Source organism: Carcharodon carcharias, chromosome 10 (genome assembly GCF_017639515.1).
Source record: "Carcharodon carcharias isolate sCarCar2 chromosome 10, sCarCar2.pri, whole genome shotgun sequence".
Taxonomy (NCBI): Eukaryota; Metazoa; Chordata; class Chondrichthyes; order Lamniformes; family Lamnidae; genus Carcharodon; species Carcharodon carcharias.
The window spans coordinates 147444039-147464932 of record NC_054476.1 but is presented as its reverse complement, the minus strand read 5'-3'; the positions used below and the strand labels follow the sequence as shown (position 1 = coordinate 147464932).

The 20894-nt window shown below is 42.6% G+C and overlaps 1 protein-coding gene across 1 annotated transcript in view; it reads left to right on the top strand.

Annotated features, from left to right (window-relative positions):
• brip1 (BRCA1 interacting helicase 1) overlaps positions 1 to 14894 on the top strand; it is a 321080-nt gene extending 306186 nt beyond the window's left edge. The window contains exons 20-21 of the mRNA XM_041196890.1: positions 5918 to 6232; positions 10314 to 14894. Of these exons, the coding sequence (XP_041052824.1) occupies positions 5918 to 6232; positions 10314 to 11362 (1364 nt within the window). The 3' untranslated portion in view covers positions 11363 to 14894. The remainder of the gene's footprint in view (positions 1 to 5917; positions 6233 to 10313) is intronic.
• Positions 14895 to 20894: the final 6000 nt, after the last annotated feature.

Genomic DNA, 20894 nt, shown 5'->3' with positions numbered 1-20894 from the left:
CGCGGCAGTGTGGCCAGACCCATCCTTCGTAACTGGGGACAGGTAGAACCTCAGCATGTAGTGACACTTGGTGTTTGCATACTGAGGGTCTACGCACCGCTGATGCAGCCGCACACAAAGGTGGCCATCAGTATGAGGGCAATGTTGGGCACGTTTTTTCCCCCTTTATCTAGAGGCTTGTACATCGTGTCCCCGCAGACACGATCCATTTTCGACCTCCAGACAAAGCGGAAGATGGCTCGGGTGATCACCACCACACAGGAGTGTGGAATGGGCCAGACCTGCGCCACGTACAGCAACAGTGAGAGTGCCTCACACCTGATGACCAGGTTCTTACCCGCAATGGAAAGGGAGCGTCGCTCCCACATGCCCAGTTTCCTTTTCACCATAGACACCCGCTCCTTCCAGTTTCTAAAGCGTGCTCTGGTCCCTCCAAACCATATCCCCAGCACCTTCAGGCCATCAGCCCTGACAGTGAAGGGGACAGAGGATCGGTCAGCCCAGTTCCCAAAGAACATGGCCTCGCTCTTCCCACGATTTACCTTGGCTCCCGAGGCCAGTTCGAACTGGTCGCAGATGTGGATGAGTCTGTGCACCGACAACGGATCCGAGCAGAAGACGGCGACATCGTCCATGTACAGGGAGACTTTGACCTGAGTGCCTCCACTGCCTGGGATCGTCACTCCTCTTATGCCCGGATCCTTCCTGATGGACTCAGCAAAGGGTTCTCTGCAACACACAAAAAGAACAGGCGAGAGAGGACAGCCCTGCCTGACTCCAGATTTAATAGGAAAGCTATCTGATTCCCACCCATTGATAGAGACTGCACTATTGATGATAGTGTAGAGCAGTTGGATCCAATTGCGAATTCCTTCCCCAAACCCCATTTTGGAGAGCACATCCACCATGTAGGTGTGCGATATTCTGTCAAAGGCCTTCTCCTGATCCAGGCTGATGAGGCAGGCATCCACACCCCTGTCCTGTACATAGGCAATCGTATCCCTGAGCAGCACGAGGCTGTCAGAAATCTTCCTGCCCGGCACAGTGCAGGTCTGGTCAGGGTGAATCACCAATTCCAGAGCGGATTTGACCCGATTGGCAATGACCTTGGACAGAATCTTATAGTCCACATTCAACAGTGAAATGGGTCGCCAATTTCTAATTTCCTCCCTTTCCCCCTTGTGCTTGTAGATGAGGGTGATAATGCCTTTCCTCATGGATTCTGACATACTGCCGGCCATGAGCATACTCTCGTACACTTCTAGCAGGTCCGGGCCGATCCAGTCCCACAGAGCCGAATACAACTCCGCCGGCAAGCCGTCGCTTCCGGGAGTTTTACTCTTCTCGAAGGACTCAAGGGCCTCAGTCAGTTCGTCAGGAGTTAGCGCTTTGTCCAGACTCTCCCGTGTGCTGTCGTCTAAGACCTCCGTGATAGAGGACAGGAAGGACTGGGAGGCCGTGCTGTCTGTGGGCTTCAAGTCATACAATCCGGCATAAAAGGATTTGCTGATCCTCAAAATGTCGGCCTGTGATGACTTTACTGAGCCATCTTCTTCCTTCAGGCTGCTGATTACAGAGCTCTCTCTGTGTACCTTTTGGAAGAAGAAACGTGAGCATGTCTCGTCCTGCTCCACGGAGTGTACTCTGGAACGGAAGATGATCTTGGAGGCCTCCGAGGCAAAGAGCGAGGCTTACTGGCTCTTCACCTCTTGGAGTTCCTCCTTGACATCGACCCCCATCGACCGCAGCCGGAGCAGATTCTGCATGTTTTTCTGGAGTTGGGACATTTCCCTCTGCTCCTTCCTAGCTTTCTGGGTGCCTTTGAGGATGAAAAACCTCTTGATGTTTCCCTTGATCGCTTCCCACAGTGTGTCAGTGACTCAAAGTGGGGTTTCATGGTTCTCCAACCTTTGTAATCCCTCTTGAGCTTCTCAATGTTCTCTGGGGTCAGCAGTTTCACGTTTAGCTTCCATGCCTCCCTGCCAACCCTCTGGTCCTTCTCTAAGTGACAGTCAGCCAGTAGGAGGCAATGGTCAGAGAAGAACACCGGCTTGACGTCGGTGGATCTGACTGCGAATGCACGGGACACAAACAGGAAATCTATCCTGGAACAGACGGACCCGTCAGGCCGCGACCAGGTGTATCTACGCTGCACTCCGTCTGCAGGGTTGCTGAAGACGTCATGCAGCTTGGCATCCTTTACTGTTTCCATCAGGGATCTGGACGTAGCGTCCAATCTGCTTTCGGCCCTGCCGGATCGTCCAGCCACATCGATGATGCAGTTGAAGTCACCGCCCAGAATGACCGGCCTGGAGGTTGCCAGCAGCAGTGGGAGCTACTGAAAGACCTCCAGCCGCTCAGCCCCTTGTGACGGGGCGTAGACATTAATTAACCAGAGTGGAGCATTCTGATACATTATGTCTGCTACAAGGAGGCGCCCGCCCACCACCTCCTTAACCTGGGAGATGGTGAAGCTGCCTCCTCGCAGCAGAATACCCAGGCCGGAGGAACGAGAGTCGTTTCCTCCCGACCAGATCGATGGCCCATGGGACCACCATCGTGACCATTGCCTGTAGGAGCTGAGGTGCGGTATCGCACACTCCTGCAGAAACAACAGGTCAGCTTTGACCTTGGCAAGGTAATCCAAGGTCGCAACACATCGAGTAGTAGATTTAATGCTACGCACATTTATGGATACAATCTTTACACCCATTTTAAAGCAGTTAGTCGCTTACCAAACCTGTTGTCTCTGAGAGTTCCAGACCTTTGGTCTGCTCCTTCATGCCCATAGTGTGCTCAAATTGCTTCACTTTGGATGGGCTGAGGAAAGCGTCCTGAACCTCCCCATTGGTGTTGTTCTACTCCGGTGGCATCTGGGGGTCCGTGCAGAGAGCGGGGTTTGAAATGTCCTCTGTTGGAGAAGCTTCTCCAATCCTCTCCCCCTCTGGGGCGTTGCTGCTCCTGGCTTCCCGGAGCTGGGGTGCACTGAGCGCCTCACTGTTCCCAGATTCCTGGGGTTGTGGTACACTGGCCTCTTCGGGTTGGGGTGCACTGGTCTCTTCATTGTCTCCAATGTTCTGGAGCTTGGGTGTCTCATCCTCCAACTCCCTAGCGTTTTGCCACTTCTTCTGCTGGCGCCGCCCTGGCCCTTCTTCGTCTGAAGAGCTGCTGCTCTTGTTATCCGTGTCGGATAGGAGATGCCTCTTGACTCTTGTCTGGGAAGTGGCTTGGTTTCTTTTTAGCCCCTTCTTCCTTTTGGCTCTCTTCACCAGCTGCCACTCCCCCCTGCTGCTTTCCCACTGCTGCCTCCTCCTCCTCCGTTGATTCGCTCTCCTGAGGAGTAGGAGGTTCAGGGAGCCGTGCTGTTGGTTGGCCGTCTGTTGCCCCAATCTTTTCCTCCACCTTGTCTCTCTGTGTCCTCCTTTGTCCCGTTGTTCTCCCTGGGGACCTTGGTGGTTGGAGTGACACGAGGCATTTCTTCTGCTTCCCCCTCGTTGGCTTTAGCTGCCTGTGCATTAGTACGGCAACGTTTGGGGCAGGTCTTGAAGAGGTGACTTGCCTCGCCACACAGGTTGCAGCACTTAGCCTGTTTACAGTCTTTTGTCTGGTGCCCTTCCTGTTTGCAGTTCTTGCAGAGGACGGCGCTGCAGTTGGCCGCCACATGACCAGACTTGCCGCATGAGCGACAAAGTTTGGGTTGCCCAGCGTAGACAAGGTAGCCATGGCTTCCCCCGATAGCGAATCTGGAAGGGGGGTGGAAGACTGCTCCCTTACCGTCGGTCTTGAGCGTTACCTTTACCTGACATTTACATGTCCAGATCCCCAAATCATCTCTAACCGCGGTGCAGCTCCCAACCTTATCGAAGTACCTGGTAAGGAAGGTGAGCACGTCAGCGACAGGGACGAAGGGGTTGTACAGATGCACCGTCGCAACCCTTTCTCGTTGCAACGGCAGAGCAAAGAGCGGCTCCGCCGTCAGGATCTTCATTTCTGGCAGGTCTTTCTTTTCCTCAAACACCTTCAGGAGTTTGACGCAAGCTGCCACTTGCTTGAAAGTCACATCAAAAAATCCAGCGCTGGGGAAATCCTGTAGGCAGTAGATCTCCGCAGCCTCGAAACCACACAGCTTGAATAGGATCCTCTTGGTGAAGAAGGTCCTATCCAATCCTGTTCCTTGCTCGCTGCCCTTCACCATGACTCGGATGGTGTTAGGTACCCCATGGTAAGGAGATCGACTGGTTATAGCCATTGCTCTTTCCCTGGCAGAAACGCGATGAAAGTCTCCCCTGCCAGGTAAGTATCATTTTTCCATACATCAACCCAGTTCTGGAATTCTGCAAAGGTTCAGCCTTAATGATCTTTAGAAAGATCTTAGCTTGTTAAATAAGCCCATTTCTCACTTCTGGCAATTTTTTAAAAAACGAACCCCCTATTTAAAAGCTTAGTAATGCTCAGAGCAGGGCTAAAAACAGGCAAGACATTTGAATACATTGTTTCAACAATACGCCATTTTCATGTCTTTTTATTGCTCAAGCACAGGAATGACAATAGACTTCAAGCACTGGTGCATAAATCAGGCTTAGAGAGCATTAACAACACCCCCATAGGCCAATTTATGCACATATGCTAATTTGACAACCAATACTGAAACTTTATTCCACTTGGTCATTTTCACTGCTCACGTGGTTGGGAAATACATTATTGCAGCCATTCTAATAGCAGATAGCACTTCACAGAGTAGTTACATGTGTTGCGGTTTCAACTGTTGAATCAGGAAGCTAATTTATATGAAAACATCCATTGGAGTAATAGTTGGTTTAGAGTATGTTATAATCTCTACATGGAAATTAACCAAGCATGAATAGGCTGTTAAATGGAAATGTTGAGCAGGGGCATAGTGACATTACATGTGGAATTGTGATAAAACAGCACCAACTGAGAGAAAATAAAACTTGGAAAATAGAAGAAAAAACTTTATAATTTTTTTTATTCCTTCATAGGATGTGGGTAGCGCTGGCTAGACCAGAATTTATTGCCCACCCCTAATTGCCCTTGTTCAGAGGGCATTTTTTAAGAGTCAGTCACATTGCTGTAGGTCTGGATTCACATGTAGGCCAGACCAGGCAAGGATGGCAGATTTCCTTCCCTAAAGGACATAATTGTTTTTACAATTGGCAATGGTTTCATGGTCACCATCAGACTTTTAATTCCAGATTTTCAATGAATTTAAATTTCACTCTCTGCTGTGGTGTGATTTGAATTCTGGACCCCAGAGCATTACCCTGGGCCTCTGGAATACTAGTCCAGTGACAATACCACTATGCCACTGCATATATTTTAACAAAATGTTAAACACAATTCAGTTGCATACAAATATATAAAATGATAAAGAGAGATTGCTGACTGTGCCCTGTTTCTATATGAATAAATAGAAAGTTGTGCAGATAGAAAAGAAGGTTTTAAAATTTGGGTTTTTATGGATTGGGTTAAAATGCCCATATGGTTAGTTAAGCATTTTGGAGATTTAATGTTGCAGTAGTTACAGAAGTAATGGGATTTGAAATGAAGTGGATAAAGAATAGTATTGAAATTAAATGCAATTGTTTTAATAAACTTGCCGTACATTATTTGGTGCAACTTAATATGGAGAACACTTTTTAGGATTTTGACAATAGCTTTCAGTAATATGCTAACATTGAAAGGAAAGAAAAGCCCTTGTAATAATGGGTGCATCATTTGTTTAAAATTGAATTGTTTTTCGCAAACATCTGTTGACACAATTTTCTTGATTCACATTAAGAATGACTTCACAAAATCTATAAACCAATTTTTTTTAAGTGCTTGCTCCTGTTTTAGATGTTTCTTCTCATGCTTTTTCAATTTTCACTAGTTGTTACAACTTTTTGTTTAATTATAGGTCTGTCAAAGTGGATCCGTCAACAAATCCAACACCATCCGAACTTCAACAGTGCATTAGATTCATTGTGTATGTTTTCCAGTGTTCACCAGAAGGGTGTTGATCATTTACCCAAGGTCCTCAGTACAGTACCTGCACACATCGAGAACAAGGGTCATCAGTCACAGATTGTCAGCACACAGGTCTTCTTGGAAAATGGTATTCGGATGTGCAACCCACCTGATGTTATCCCAGCAAGCCAGAAGACTAATCCTAGTGCCATTCCTACATCTCCCTACTGTGATACCAGTAAAATGAGCACTACAGAAGTACCTGGTTAGTGTTAATAAAGTATCTTTCATTTCTCTCTTTACTCAACAGGTCTGGCAGCATTTGTGCAGAGAGAAACTGAGTAAACTTTTCAAATCTGTGACCTTTCATGAGTTCTGTTTTTATTTCCGATTTCCAGCATCCACCGCATTTTGCTTCAGTAAAGATTTTTAATATTTGGGGAAGAGCATTGTATTGGATATGGACAGGGTAGGTGAATGGGCCAAAATTTGGCAGATTTAACATGGATAAGTGTGAGGTTATCCATTTTGGTCGAAGAATAAAAAGGCAACTTATTATTTAAATGGAGAGAAGCTTCAGAATGCTTCAGTGCAGAAGGTCCTAGGTGTCCTCATGCATGAATCACTGAAAGCTAGTATACAGGTACAGCAGGTGATGAGGAAGGCAAATGGAATTTTGGCATTTCTTGCTAAAGGAATAGAGTATAAAAATAAGGAAGTGTTGTTGCAACTGTACAGGGCATTGGTGAGACCACACCTGGAGTACTGTGCACAGTTTTGGTCCCCTTACTTGAGGATGGATGTAGTTACATTGGAGGCGGTTCAGAGGAGGTTCACTACATTGATTCCAGAGATGCGGGGCTTGTCTTATGAGGAGAGATTGAGCAGTAAAGAAGGATGAGAGGAGATCTAATTGAGGTATATAAGATGCTAAAGGGGATAGATAAAGTAGATATGGTGGAGCGGATGTTTCCCCTTGTGGAGCATTCTAGAATGAGAGGCCATAGTTTTAGGCTAAGGGGTGGTAGATTTAAATCAGAGATGAGGAGGAATTACTTTTTTCAAAAGATCATGAATATGTGGAATTCACTACCTCAGAGTGCAGTGGATGCCGGGACGCTGAATAAATTTGAGGAGGAGATAGACAGATTTTTAATTAATAACGGGTTGAAAGGTTATGGAGAGAGGGTGGGTAATTGGAGTTGAAGCCGAAATGAGATCAGCAATGATCGTATTGAATGGCGGGGCAGGCTCGAGAGGCTGAATTGCCTACTCCTCCTAGTTCTTATGTTCTTATGTATCTTAGAAGAGGAATAACAGTGAAATGTTGTTTCCCTCACTTCAAACCAAATGCTGCCTACCTTTGCCAATTAGGTATAATTCATTAGAGATGAAATGTTTACCTGCTGCTGTGACAAAAAGCCTCAATTCCTAACTTCAGAGTCTAGCCCCTTCACGAATTTGATATTTTCATCCCCTAACCCGCCTGAATGAAGTTGTTGATGTATTGGTAAGTGAAATTGAGTTTGGGTTGATTTGAAAATAATTTCTTGTGAAACTAATTTGGTGTTGAGCAGTAGAAGACAAGACCTCTTTTTGACCCTCTTGATTCAGTTTGTCAGTCATGGAATGGTAGTGATTGTGGGCTGAAGAAGTTTATGTATCACATCATTTCTAGCTAACTGCTGGAAGATTTTGTATGATGGTGTGATGCTAAATTATTTTCTAGCAGATTTAAGTCAGTTATTTATTAAATTGCATAAGATTAAAATCTGAACACCAACTAGCTTAATTGACTTTTTACTTTTGATTTATAAACTGCTCCCCTCAACTGCCCCACCAATCCTTCCATGTCCTTATGCCTACTACTTGCCAAGGTTGTAAGTATTTTCCAACAACAGCCTTGTCCTCTGATCAGCTAACAATGACTGTGAGTCTTGTGGGTAGGGTTGGTTCTGTTAGGCTTATTCTCCCCTACCGCAGATGTGGAACACTTACTTGCTAAAGTGCTTCACATATGATCTGGCTCATTGTTTCAAATTTGAATATTTATTGGGGTCATCAAATTTTACTGCAGAAGAAAGCTGTTCATTCCATCATGCCTGTTCCAATGCTAGCTCACCCAGTGGACCTGTCCATTCTAGTGTGATTCCCTCCTTTATTCCCCACTTCCTTTAAATATGGTTTCTTTTCTTCAAGTGTATGTTTAATTCTTTGTTCAATTTCTGTATTGACTAGGTTTCAATACTAATTGAAATACAGAAGGTATTACATTTTTGTAGGGAGAGAATATATCTAACATTCCCCTTTATGCTTGATGGTTTATGTCACCATCACCCTTTATTACCAATTCACCAACTGGGGGAATTAATTTCACGGTCTACTTTTTTAAACCTTGTCATTCATTTTGAACAGTTCTGATAGGGTTCTGATAAAAGGTCGCATATCTGAAATGTTAACACTGTTTCTCTCTCCAAAGATGCTGGCAAACCTGCTATTTTCTGTTTTCATTTCAGATTTTCAGCCTCCATGGCATGTGCTCTTGTGTTAGTGTTTAATTCAATGCCACTTCTTTTCCAGGAATGTCACCTTGAGTAAGTTCTGCTCTTAGCTCTGACAGAATTTCTGTTTTTTTTAACCTTACCTTGTTCACATTTTATTTCTAGTTCCCTCTTGTGCTTGATCAGATATCTTCTCCCTTAGCAACTGTCCCGGACTCCAGCTTATTCCACAACATGTATTCCAACTGAAATTCCATCCTTTGTGTTTCAGATCTACCCATGATTACAGACATCTCCTGGATATTTAGAATTTCTTGAACTGCTGTTCTCACTGCACCCTCCCCTTTCAGCATTCCAAAGGCATCATTCTCTCCATGACACCCTGGTCCACTCCTCGGTCACCCCATCACTCCCTCCCTTTCTTATGGCACCTTTCCAAGCGCAGGAGAGGCAACATCCGTCCATTTATCTCCTCCCTTCCCATCTTCCAGGGCTCCAAGCATTCTTTGCAAATGAAACAGCGATTTACTAGTACAACTTTCAATTTAGTATGCTGTATGAGTTGTTCATAATTTGTTCCCCTCTACTTTGGGGAGACCAAACACAGAGTGGATGACTGTTTTGTGGAACACCTCCATGCAGTCTGCAACCATGACCCTTTTGCTTGTCATTTCAATTTCTTATCTTGCTCCTACTCTGACTTTGCTGTCCTTGGCTGCTATAGTATTCCACTGAAGCTCAACACAAGCTTAAGGACTACATCTTTTGACTGCACATTTTACTGCTTTCTGGACTGATGTTGAATTCAACAACTTTGGATCATGACCGTAGCCCCCAATTTTGTTTTGTATATTTTTTTGCTGGTTCAGTTTTCACTCATTTCTTTCTTAATCCATTTACTTTGCATTTGGATGGCTGCTATCATACCTTTCACACCTCTTCTCAACAAATCTTTTGTTTCTTTATTTGTCCCATCGCCACTCCTTTTGGCTTTTCACAATAAAACCTTTTGTCATTTAATCTACCCTATCACAGACCTGCCCTTTTGTTCTTCCCATCCTCCCCTCTTTCACTTGCTCAAAACCTATTACATTTCTAACTTTTCTCAGTTCTGATGGAAGGAAGTCTTGTGGTAGTACCCCTACCTCTGGGCCACAAGCTCTGGGTTCAAGTCCAAATTCAGGACTTGATGGCCATGGAAGGTACGTTCAACGTGGCCAGAAAGGTTGATTATTAGCCTGTAAATCCTTTGATGGCAGGTGATAAGAGCAGGAGAGTTTCCTGGTCAGCCATACTACAGAAAGCAACGGCAAACCACTGCAGTACTTTGCCAACCATAATCATGGATCAATCCAATGGAAGTCCATGGTTGCTTATGCCCTCTTAGGGCACGGTAACTGGAGGAGGAGGGTGGAAGGTCACCGACCTGAAATGTTAATTCTGTTTCCCTCTCCACAGATGCTGCCAAACCTGTTGAGTGTTTCCAGTATTTTCTGCTTTTATTTCAGATTTCTAGCATCCGCATAACTTTGCTTTTGTTTCATCATCTCATCCTTCGTGTTGTTCAAGTTTAACTTGTTCTTTTGCTGTACCTCTAAAATATCCTTTCTATAGTGTGCTGCCAAAACCTCACCAATTACTTAACAATGCACTGGTGAATAATAAACTTCTCTGTGCTTAACATGATTCTTGACAGCAATCATGAGTTCGAGCGCTTGATCATGGTTTTATTTCACTTTTTGCAGCATATTTTGTATGGCTGTGAACGGCTAATGTTAGCCTCAGTTGTTGGGGTAAAGTTGTGCTGCACTTTATGACTTTTGATAATTATTGCTTGTCTTACAGATAATAAGGAAGTTAATTCTACAACCATAATTGCCAAGACTCCACTCTTCAGAAATGCCAGTATAAAAGAGAAAAAATGTAGAAATGGTGATTCAAAAAACGAGTCAGGATCTATCATGCAGTATTTCAAAAAAAAGCCTCTGACTTCAACACCTACGCGAACAATATCAGCAGAGTCACATTTTCCATCTATCATGTTGGTGCAAGATCATCATTATAAGAACATGATGTGTAATTCTGTTAGACAGACACAACAGAAAACAGAAATAACTACATTTCAGTTTGAGAGCATGTTACAGAAAAATACTACTACATCAATAAACATCAGAGAGGATTTATTGAATACAGTAAAACGTGAGTTACAGGATAATAGAGAAAACCAAACAGCTTATGACAGTGCAGGAAATTCTTATAACAGCTCCATGGTTGTATCACCCTCCTCAGTTGTGGGGTTGCTGAGTGAGGATGAGGCAGAGGTGATGGGAATACCATCCTCAGTTGGCACTGATATGCAGCAGCCTACAGAGGAGCAAGATGATGTTAAGGAGGATGAGACATGGTTTTTTACCCCTGAGCTTTTTGACAAGGATCCAGAGGAAGAATGTTTAGAAACACCAAGGGTGGATAATTCACCAGATGTTGCCAAAGCTGATGATATCAGTGATTTTGCTGCTGCACCTGAGAACAAAGGAGCTGAATGTGTGGAAATGCTTCAAAGTATAAATGGAGGACCCAGCTACTTTGATGAGCTGACAAAACCTAATGAAAATTATATAACGTACTCAGTTTTTGAACGGAAGGAAGATAATCCCACTAGTTTGTGCTCCAACTTGGTAGCAAAAGACAAATGTGTGCCTAAATTAGCTATACTGATAGATGATAAGGAGGATGCCAGCATAAGACATCAGCACGTTGATGAGCTGACAAAAACTGACAAAGTAGCGAAGAACAGAAATCATAGGCTGTCCCGATCTAGAAATAAAGGTACAAATTTAATAACTGACAATGTATGTACACAACATCTAAGTTTCCCTGCAGACAATAACTAATATGAAACGGATATCTGTCCCATTGTATCATGTTGACTCATTCTGATTTAAGAATATGTGTTTATCAACCAAGCCAAGCTAATTAATATAATCTCTTGTTCTGTAAGTTTTCTTTTTAGGTTTTGTTTAAGATGAAGCATATTTATGTAGGGGAATAGAACATACTGTGCAACTTCTGTCAGATATATAACGGGGGTGGGGATGGATTCCTCCACTTAGTCTTAGCAATATGCTTCAGTTGCAACCTCTGAAGTTTTTTTTCTACTGCACCAGCATTTTAAACTTTTTGTTTCCTACATAGTATGCACCCCGCTATTTAAAAAAGCCAATTAACCCCAAATTCGGTGTGATTTTGTGCTATGGACCAATGCCAGCTATGAACTGAGATTTCCGTAACTCATTTCATGTAGCATCTGCGAAGGTACTAAACAAAAGGATTAGGTAATGACGCTGGTAAATCCAAGTCATGTAAGAACAATAGATTTGAGTACCTTTAAATGAAAATTAATCAAAGCAGAATTACATTGGGTTCTATTATACTTTTATTACAATGTGTTGTTAGGTCAGTCAATAAGTTGGCATCCCAATGTGCTAAAGACATCTGGTGGCAGTTATATGTAATTGTGCAAAGCACATTTACTGAGAGATTTTATTAATAATGTTCACCTCTGGACTAGAGATTCAGGAATTTGATCTTCAAACAACCATTGACCAAAATAGGAAACCAAAGATTCATTATTATATGCGATTAGATCAAAAAAATCAAGTAACCATTATCTTGTACACTACAGTGAATGGAAATATCTTTATGCAATGATAATGTTTGTTCTTAAACAATCGTATCAAATAGCCTTCTAAGATAAAAACTATTGGCAGTGAATATTGAGAATTATTGGCGAGGCAGTAGTTTTGTAGTTACATTTTTGAACAGTTTTTTAGTTAACCCTGCATTGCTGTCAATTTGTGCAATTTCATCTGGCACTTTGAGGAAATTCTTTTGCAGAACTGCTGTGACATCGGAGTCTATGGTTCTAGCTGCAATTCTTGAAAGGCTGAGTGTGTTGTCTTGGAAAAACCTACTTTTGTGTCTGCTACTTATTAAATTGATTTTTAAATAATAAAATGTGATAATTAGAAAGCAAAAATCATAGTGAACCCAGCATTGCACCCTGTACCATGCAATCTGGTCCCTTTAGTATCTGTCTTAAAGGCAAAGGAGTAGAAATTCATCATCTGTGGTGGCACAAAACAGATAGTATTGGATTGGCTGACTGATTGCAGTCAATAGAACTAAGCAGTGTGTAATTAGCAGTCAAACCAATGCCTCCCAGTTTATGGCACTGCCCAAGACAACTTTCTACCTCACAGAGTGCTTCTTGTTCATATTTCACTGTATAGTTTTGCAAAATAATCTCTCAGCTGTGTTAGGTATAATTTCTGTTAGTGGGTTGGATCTAATTTGTTCCCAATAAGAACATATCTCTGGCTGCACCCAATCTGAAAAGTAGATTGCCAGGGTACCAAATAATGAGAGTGTAAAAAGGGATAAGAACCTGCCTATAGATCATCCTTCTCCTTTAGGAGTATAGCTTGGAGATCTGGAAAAGCTGCTTTTCACAATGAAGTAACTGGCACATTTGTATCAGAAGCTGTAAATTTAATTCTGTTTGTAAAACTAAAATGATTAAATTGGTCATTAAAGAAAATTGTTAAACCTATTTTTTAACTGTGTGTGAGAATCGTACCTTGTGTTTTTAAAATGTTTATTGATTTAATGTTTTAGTTACTATAATGAATGTAAAAATAGATAAAATTTTCTCAGGAGGGATTTCTTGAGATTAAATTTCATATCTGGAATTCATTGTCTAAATGGCCTATGTATTATATTTTTGGCTTAGGATATCGTGAAATATGTTAAAGAGTAATCTCCGGATGTATTAATCATATAGTTAGTGTAATGTGAGGAAAATCTCTTTCGAGTTGGTAGCTCTTCATATTAATAAACATTTGGCAAAGTGACAGTTCTCAGTTGACTTTGCTGATTTTTGCTGCATTACCCCTGGAGCAATGATATTAGAACATTTTATGCATCAAATCTCTAGTGATTTGTTTCTTAAGGGCAAGGTTCTGCCTTCTTTTAAATTTTTTTTTCTTTTCCTTTTCTTGATTTTCCCACACCATGCAGAAAGCTCATCAAGAAAGTGATATTTCCACACCCCTTTCCCAATTTTGCTCTGAAACCACCAGGAAGCGTGAGAGATGGGCCCATAGATGAATCTGACTCCAATTTTTCCTTCCTTTCTTTGTAGGAACACCTACCCTTTGTTTCGAACCTCAGCATAGCTAAGATAATGGATTTATTAGGAGTCATGGGGTTGAGCTTAAAGCCCATAGCTCTAAGCCACAATACATTGAAGCCCCAATAGGCTATTTCACACGCTTACTATTTAAAATTTCAGCACCCATGAAAAAATGTATTATACTATTTATAAATGTTACTATCGGAGACCATAATATCAAGTTTTGATAAAATTAGTTATTTATACTAATATAAATCTGCCTGGTTATACATGCTACTATGATATTTTTTGCTATGGTTATACCTTTCACATCTGTTACCCCAAGTCGCTTCTCCACGACTGAATTTTTGACTACTCCGCACTTTGAAGAAAAAGTGGGAATAAGCAGTAGGCACTTGACTTTAAGATGAACCCGTGCTTTGAATTTACTGTGCTACATTGCAAAAATTGATCAGGAAAACTTTTGATTTATGCTTTCTTGTAATATCATTTATTTTGACAAAATTCTGATTTGACTATAATGGGGAAGGAATCTGCTAGAATTTTTTTAAAGCACATGAGAGTTGGAAGAAAAATTCTGTACTATCCTCCATAAATAAATGAAATTTAAATTTATTTTACTAGACTGAGCTACAGATCTATTAAAACTATTAACACCATAGAACTATACAACATAGAAGGAACCCATTTGGTGAATTGTAAGAGCTCTCACTTAATCTCTCTCCCCAGCCCATAGTCTTGCAAAAAGTTTCCTTTTCAAATATATGTTCAATCCCTTTTCAAAGTTATTATTGAATCTATTTTCACTACCCTTTCAGGCAATGCATTTCAGAACACCATAACTCACTTTTTTAAAGAAATTCTCTCCACTTTCCTCTGGTTCTCTTACCACATCTTAAAATAGCACTAAGTGCCACATGTGTTGCAAATTGAAATGTTACTTTGAAAGTTTATGTAAACTATTTAATATTGTTTGACATTTTGAAGTCTGTAACTTGTATGTAATTTGCTAGGTTGTAGTGCTTTATTCTGCAGAAACTATTGTGCACGAGCACTTCCGCTCAGCTTTCCCATAGTTTTAAGTTAGATTCAGCATTTTGTTCAGTGTTTTATTTAGTGGATTTTTAATAAGCTGAAATTGCAACCAGTATTGATACATTGTTCTCTTCATTTGGCTTGTGACAAGATATTAAATAATAAAATCTTCTTAATATTATGTGTTGCACTTAAAATGACGAGAGTTAAGAAATTCATTGCTTAAAGTGACTCATTTATTTTCCATCTTTTTTAATTTCTATCCTAGGCACTAATAATTCCTCAGCTTTTTCTGGTGGGATAAGCCAAACCATTTCTCCTAACGAAGTTTCTTTGGGTCTATCAAAGCCATGTGTGCAGGAGGGCCAAGGAGACTGTTCAGATCAGCGTATTCATCTAAGAAGTAGAAAAATTGTTGCCAAAAACAATAATGTCAAACAGCCAATACCAAGTGCACTAACTAAGCATGATGATATAGAAGCATTGGATAAGACACCCAGCCAAAAAGACAAAAATGGTCCTGTTAAATGGAGCAATCTGCACAAACAAACCGAAACGAATATATCCGAATGCAGTCATTTGGCAAAGGGGAAGACTATGAAACCCCACAATAGAAAAATTGTTCAGGCAGCAAAAGAAAACTTGTTTGTGGAGGAATTAGTGGAAAGATCCACTTTGAGTGGATCAAGCATGCAAATTAATAATTTGAAGGAAACTCCAGTGAAGAGTAAGTCTATTTTATCTCGTGTAGCTGGTTGCAAAGGACAGAGAAAAATGAGAAGAGAAAGAACAGAAAATACGCCTTCAAATAAACCAAATTATAGATTGAGAAATATGTATGTAAATATAGTCTCCAAAAGACCCATGCAAAACAAAACACAGATAAAAAAACTAAGTTGCATAAATAATGAGAAATGCAGCTTGGTAACCCAGATTGATGGAGTATATGATGCACATCATAGTAAAAAATTCAGCAAAGTACTATTTCCCAAGGAATATAGAAATAAAGTTACAAAATCTTGTGATTCTAAGCCGATTGGCAGAATTCAGTTAAAAAAGAAAAGAGGAAAAAAATGTTTCAGCCTCCACCTCTCAGCTTCTTCTTCACAGTTTGATGAAGAACACAATGGGAAGCCCAAAACAGCCGGAGACAAAGCATCAGTTATGCAGTTTGAAATATTAATGCAAGAACAGCATTCTTCCCCATTGAAGATTGCCCAGTGCAGTGAAGATAAACTGAAAACTTCAATTTCAACCTTAAATTCTAAAGATAACAATAGGACAACTGTCAAGGGGAACAAATATTCAGAACCAGTGGGCACACTGCTCCAACTAGAAGAGGATACAAACATAAATGAAATTAATCCAGATTTTAATATAGGTAGTGATGCCCAGGTTTTAAAGAAAGGATCGGAAAATAATTCACCAGCTGCAAAAATCGTAATCTCTGCTGCAAAAATGCTAAAGGCCAGCTCTGAAGGTGAGAAATTTTAACTTCAGGCAGCTGTGAATTTGTAATATTGTTCTACATTGTAGATCACTAGGCTGTTTAAAATACAATATTGGAAGGACTTAAATTTAGAAAATATTTACACTAAACTGCTCAATTTGCTTTCTAATACATTGTAAAATAAAGATATAGGTAACCAGAAGCATAGTTCTAAAAGATATAACAGTTTAAAATGCTAAACTATAGCCTCCAACTTCTGCCTCATAGTGCAGAGGCATGTATAAGTAGTAAAACATGGTCATATCTTTAGTTATAAATGATGTGGGGCCTGAGCAGATAATGTGTCTTCATTAAGAGCTTGAAATGTACATGCCATATAAGTGGAGTCTTTAAGAATAATGGAGTTTATGTAAGATTATATTTTTATGAACTTATAGATAATTCAAACAATTTTGCAAGTTTAATATGGTACACCAAAAGTCTGTAGGTTGGTGAATGTTGCACTTCAGTTCAAAAAAAGGAAAGGACATAGCATTAAGAGGTAACCATAAACCTGTTAGTTTCACATCAGTGGTGAAAAACTGACAGGGACTAGAATAAGGGATACCAATAAACAATTAGAAAATAATTGAAAAGATAGATCTTCCTTGAATAATTTCATTGACTTTTTCAAGGAAGTTGTATAGTGTAAAAACAACAGGATCTTGTGGATGTGATTTTTTTTTGTTTTTTTTTATTTGTTTATGGAATCTGGACATTGCTGTCAAGGCCAGCAATTATTGCCCAAACTTAATCGCCCTTGAGAAAGGTGGAGGTGATCCACTGAAGTTGCGTTATATAGTAACATCTATAGTGCTGTAAGGTAGGGAATTCCAGAAATTGACCCACTGATGATGAAGGAACAATGATATATTTCCAAGTCAGAATAGCTTGAAAGAGAGCTTGCAGATGTTGATATTACCATGCCCCTGCTGCCCTTGTTCTTCTAAGGTGGTTTCAGATGGTGTTAGAGGTAAAATGGCAGCATGATAATACTGTCCAAAAGACAGCAAGTAGGAATAGGTAAATATTTCCTTGATTGGCAAACTATCTCTGGTAGCGTGCCTCAAGGGCTGTGATTTTTCAAGTCAGGATGGTGTGCCATGAAGGGGAACTTATGTGGCATCAAGGAACCCTAACAAAACTGAAGTCAATGGGAATTGGGGAGGTGAAATCTCTCCACTGGTTTCGGGGAGTCACACTGACCACAAAGGAAAGATTAAAAGCAAAATACTGCAGATGAAAATCTGAAACAATGTGGTCTCCCCTTTGGAGAGACCAAACGCAGACTGGGTGACCTCTTTGCGAAACACCTTCAGTTTGTTCTCAAGCATGACCCAGACCCCCCTGTCGTTTGCCATTTCAACACAACCACCCTGCTCTCATGCCCATATGTCTGTCATTGGCCTGCTGCAATGTTCCAGTGAAGCTCAACGCAAACTGGAGGAACCGCACCTCATCTTCCGACTAGGCATTTTACAGCCTGCCGGACTTAACATTGAGTTCAACAACTTTAGATCATGAACTCTTTCCTCCATCCCCACCCCCTTTCCAATCCGCCTTTTTCCAATTATTTATAATTTTTTTTAATGTATTTTTCTTTTCCCACCTATTTCCATTATTTTAAAATGTATTTCCATCCATTGTTTCATCTCCACCCTTTAGCCTATTTCGATCCCTTCCCCCCACCCCATCCCCACTAGGGCTATCTGTCACTTGCTCGTCCTGCTTTCCACCCTTAATGTCACCATTAGCACATTCCTTAGCTAACATCACCATCATCAACACCTCTTTGTCCTTTTGTCTATGACACTTTTGGCAATCTCTTCTTTTCCTCCACCTATCACTGTTCTCTATCCAGCTCTACCTGTCCCACCCCCGTCAATCAACTTATATTTCACCTCATTTCTATATTTCTTCAGTTCTGATGAAGAGTCATACGGACTCAAAACGTTAACTGTATTCCTCTCCACAGATGCTGTCAGACCTGCTGAGTTTTTCCAACTATTTTTATTTTTGTTACAAAGGAAGGATTGTTGTGGTTGTTGGAGGTCAGTCATCTCAGCTCCAGGGCATCACTGCAGGAGTTCCTCAGGGTATTGTCCTTAGGCCCAACCATCTGCAGCTGCTTCATCAATGACCCTGTTTCCATTATAAGGTCAGAAGTGGGGATGTTTGCTGATGATTGCACAATGTTCAGCACCATTCGTGACTCCTCAGACACTGAAGCAGTCTATGTCCAAGTGCAGCTAGACCTGGATAATATCCAGGCTTGGGCTGACAAGTGGCAAGTAACATTTGCACCACGCAAGTGTCAGGCAATGACCATCTCCAACAAGAGAGAGAATCCAACCATCACTCCTTGATGTTCAATGGCACTACCATCACTGAATCCCCCACTATCAACATCCTGGGGGTTACCATTGACCAGAAACTGAACTGGACTAGCCACATAAATACTGTGGCTACAAGAGCAGGTCAGAGGCTAGGAATAGTGTTAACAAGTAACCCACCTCCTGACTCCCCAAAATCTGTCCACCATACACAAAGCACAAGTCAGGAGTGTGATGGAATACTCCCCACTTGCCTGGATGAGTGCAGCTCCCACAACACTCAAGAAGCTTGACACCATCCAGCCCACTTGATTGGCACCACATCCACAAACATTCATTCCCTCCACCACCGCGCACAATAGCAGCAGTGTATACCATCTACAAGATGCACTGCAGGAATCCACCAAGGCTCCTTTGACAGCACCTTCCAAACCCAATATCATCTGGTAGGACAAGGACAGCAGATAGATGGGAAAACCACCACCTAGAAGTTCCCCTCCAAGTCACTCACCATCCTGACTTGGAACTATATTGCAGTTCCTTCACTGTCGCTGGGTCAAAATCCTGGAACTCCCTAACAGCACTATGGGTGTACCCACACCACATGGACAGCAGCGGTTCAAGAAGGCAGTTCTTCTCAAGGGCAACTAGGGATGGGCAATAAATGCTGGCCCAGCCAGCAAAGCCCACATCCCATGAATGAATTTTAAAAAATGGAGGGGATGGTAGGAAGCCCTATTGTGTGATCAGAGGCCTTGTGTGGTAGGCCGTTGGTTGGTGGTGCCCACCCCACACCACCACCATGGAATCAACTTCCACATGTATGCTGATGACACTCAGCTCTAGCTCTCCATCATATCTTTGGACCGCTCCATTGCCTCTGTATTTTTCATACTGCTCGCCTGACATTCAGTCTCGATTAGCTGCGATTTCCTTCTGTTTAACATCAGGAAGAGTAAAGTCATCATCTTCAGCCCCAGCCACAAACTCTATGGGCGGAATTTTCTAAGCCCGCCAGCAGCGGGAGATAGATAGCATGCCCACTTCATGGCGGGACCCACTTCATGGCATGAAGGCAGGTTGCAACCTTCCACTCAGCCCACCAACAGTGGGTCACGTTTCCCACCATCACTAGGCAGGGAGTTAATTGTAATATATTAGCATATAATTAAAAGGCCATCCCGCCAGGCTCTTGGAGCCCTGCCATATCATCTGCCCACATCAGTGGGAAAGCACGCCGACGTGTTTCACAACAGCATGCAGGCGACGTGCACTTGGTGGCCTTCACTTTGGGGGAACTGAGGTAAATGAGCAGCAGCATTCTCCACAACTTGCCTATTATTTACAGGTCTCGGGGGCGGGGAAACTGATGCCTGGCCCCACAAGCGACTCCTGAGGGTTGGAGGTATCTGGGGGCAAGTGCTGGCCAGCCTCGGAGACCACTGCTGAAGGTTGGAGGTGTCTAGGGGCAAGTGCTGGCCAGCCTTTGAGCCTACTTCTGAGAGGTAGGGGGTATCTGGGGGCAAGCAAGTGCTGGCCAGCCTCGAAGGCGACTGCTGAGGGATGAGAGGTGTCTGGGGGCAAGTGCTGGCCAGCCTCAGAGGCGACTGCTGAGGGCAGTGGGGTGGTGGGAGATAAATGCTGCCCTGGCGCTGCATCCTGTGCACAGGCAATCGAGGTGGGGAGCAGGGTAAGCAAGGGAAGTGGCCACACATTAAGGGCACCTGTATAAACTGACCACGCCTTTGCAACTAAGACAGATCAGGTGCAGAAATACGGATGACTGGGGTCAGGCTCCTAGCCTGCCTGCCATACAAGCAATGCAGAGGTGCCAAAGGGCCACCAAGCACTCCATACCATATCCCCCCCAGCACAGACTTTGAACTCGTCACCACTTTATTGGACTGCAGAGCAGTTGGACTGTCCAATCTCCTTGCCAATGCTGGCCATGTGGCAGTCACTGCTGGAGGCACTCACAGCCCCTTGCAACCTCAGCAGACAGTGTCCCCTATGTCACAGGTTGATAGGGCAGCCATGCATTCATCTCTGGCCATTCGATAGATGACCAGCACTCTCCGAGAAGCATTAAGGGGCAATCACACAGGGCCAGCAAAGGTGCTAATTACAGCCATGATAACCAGGTCTCTCTTTCATGCTGCAGAAGGATCACGTTAGGATCATGTTTCATGCTGCAGAAGGATCATGTTAGGATCATGGATCCTGGTGACCTAGCTGTATGCCTGATGGTCTACAGAGATCGTAGAAGACGGAGGAGAGAGTGACTGAGGCACCTGGCCATGCTAAAGGCAGGAGCAGCAACCTAATGAAGAAGGGGCAGCAGGGGCTTCTGCACATGCTGCCTAGGAGCAACAGCA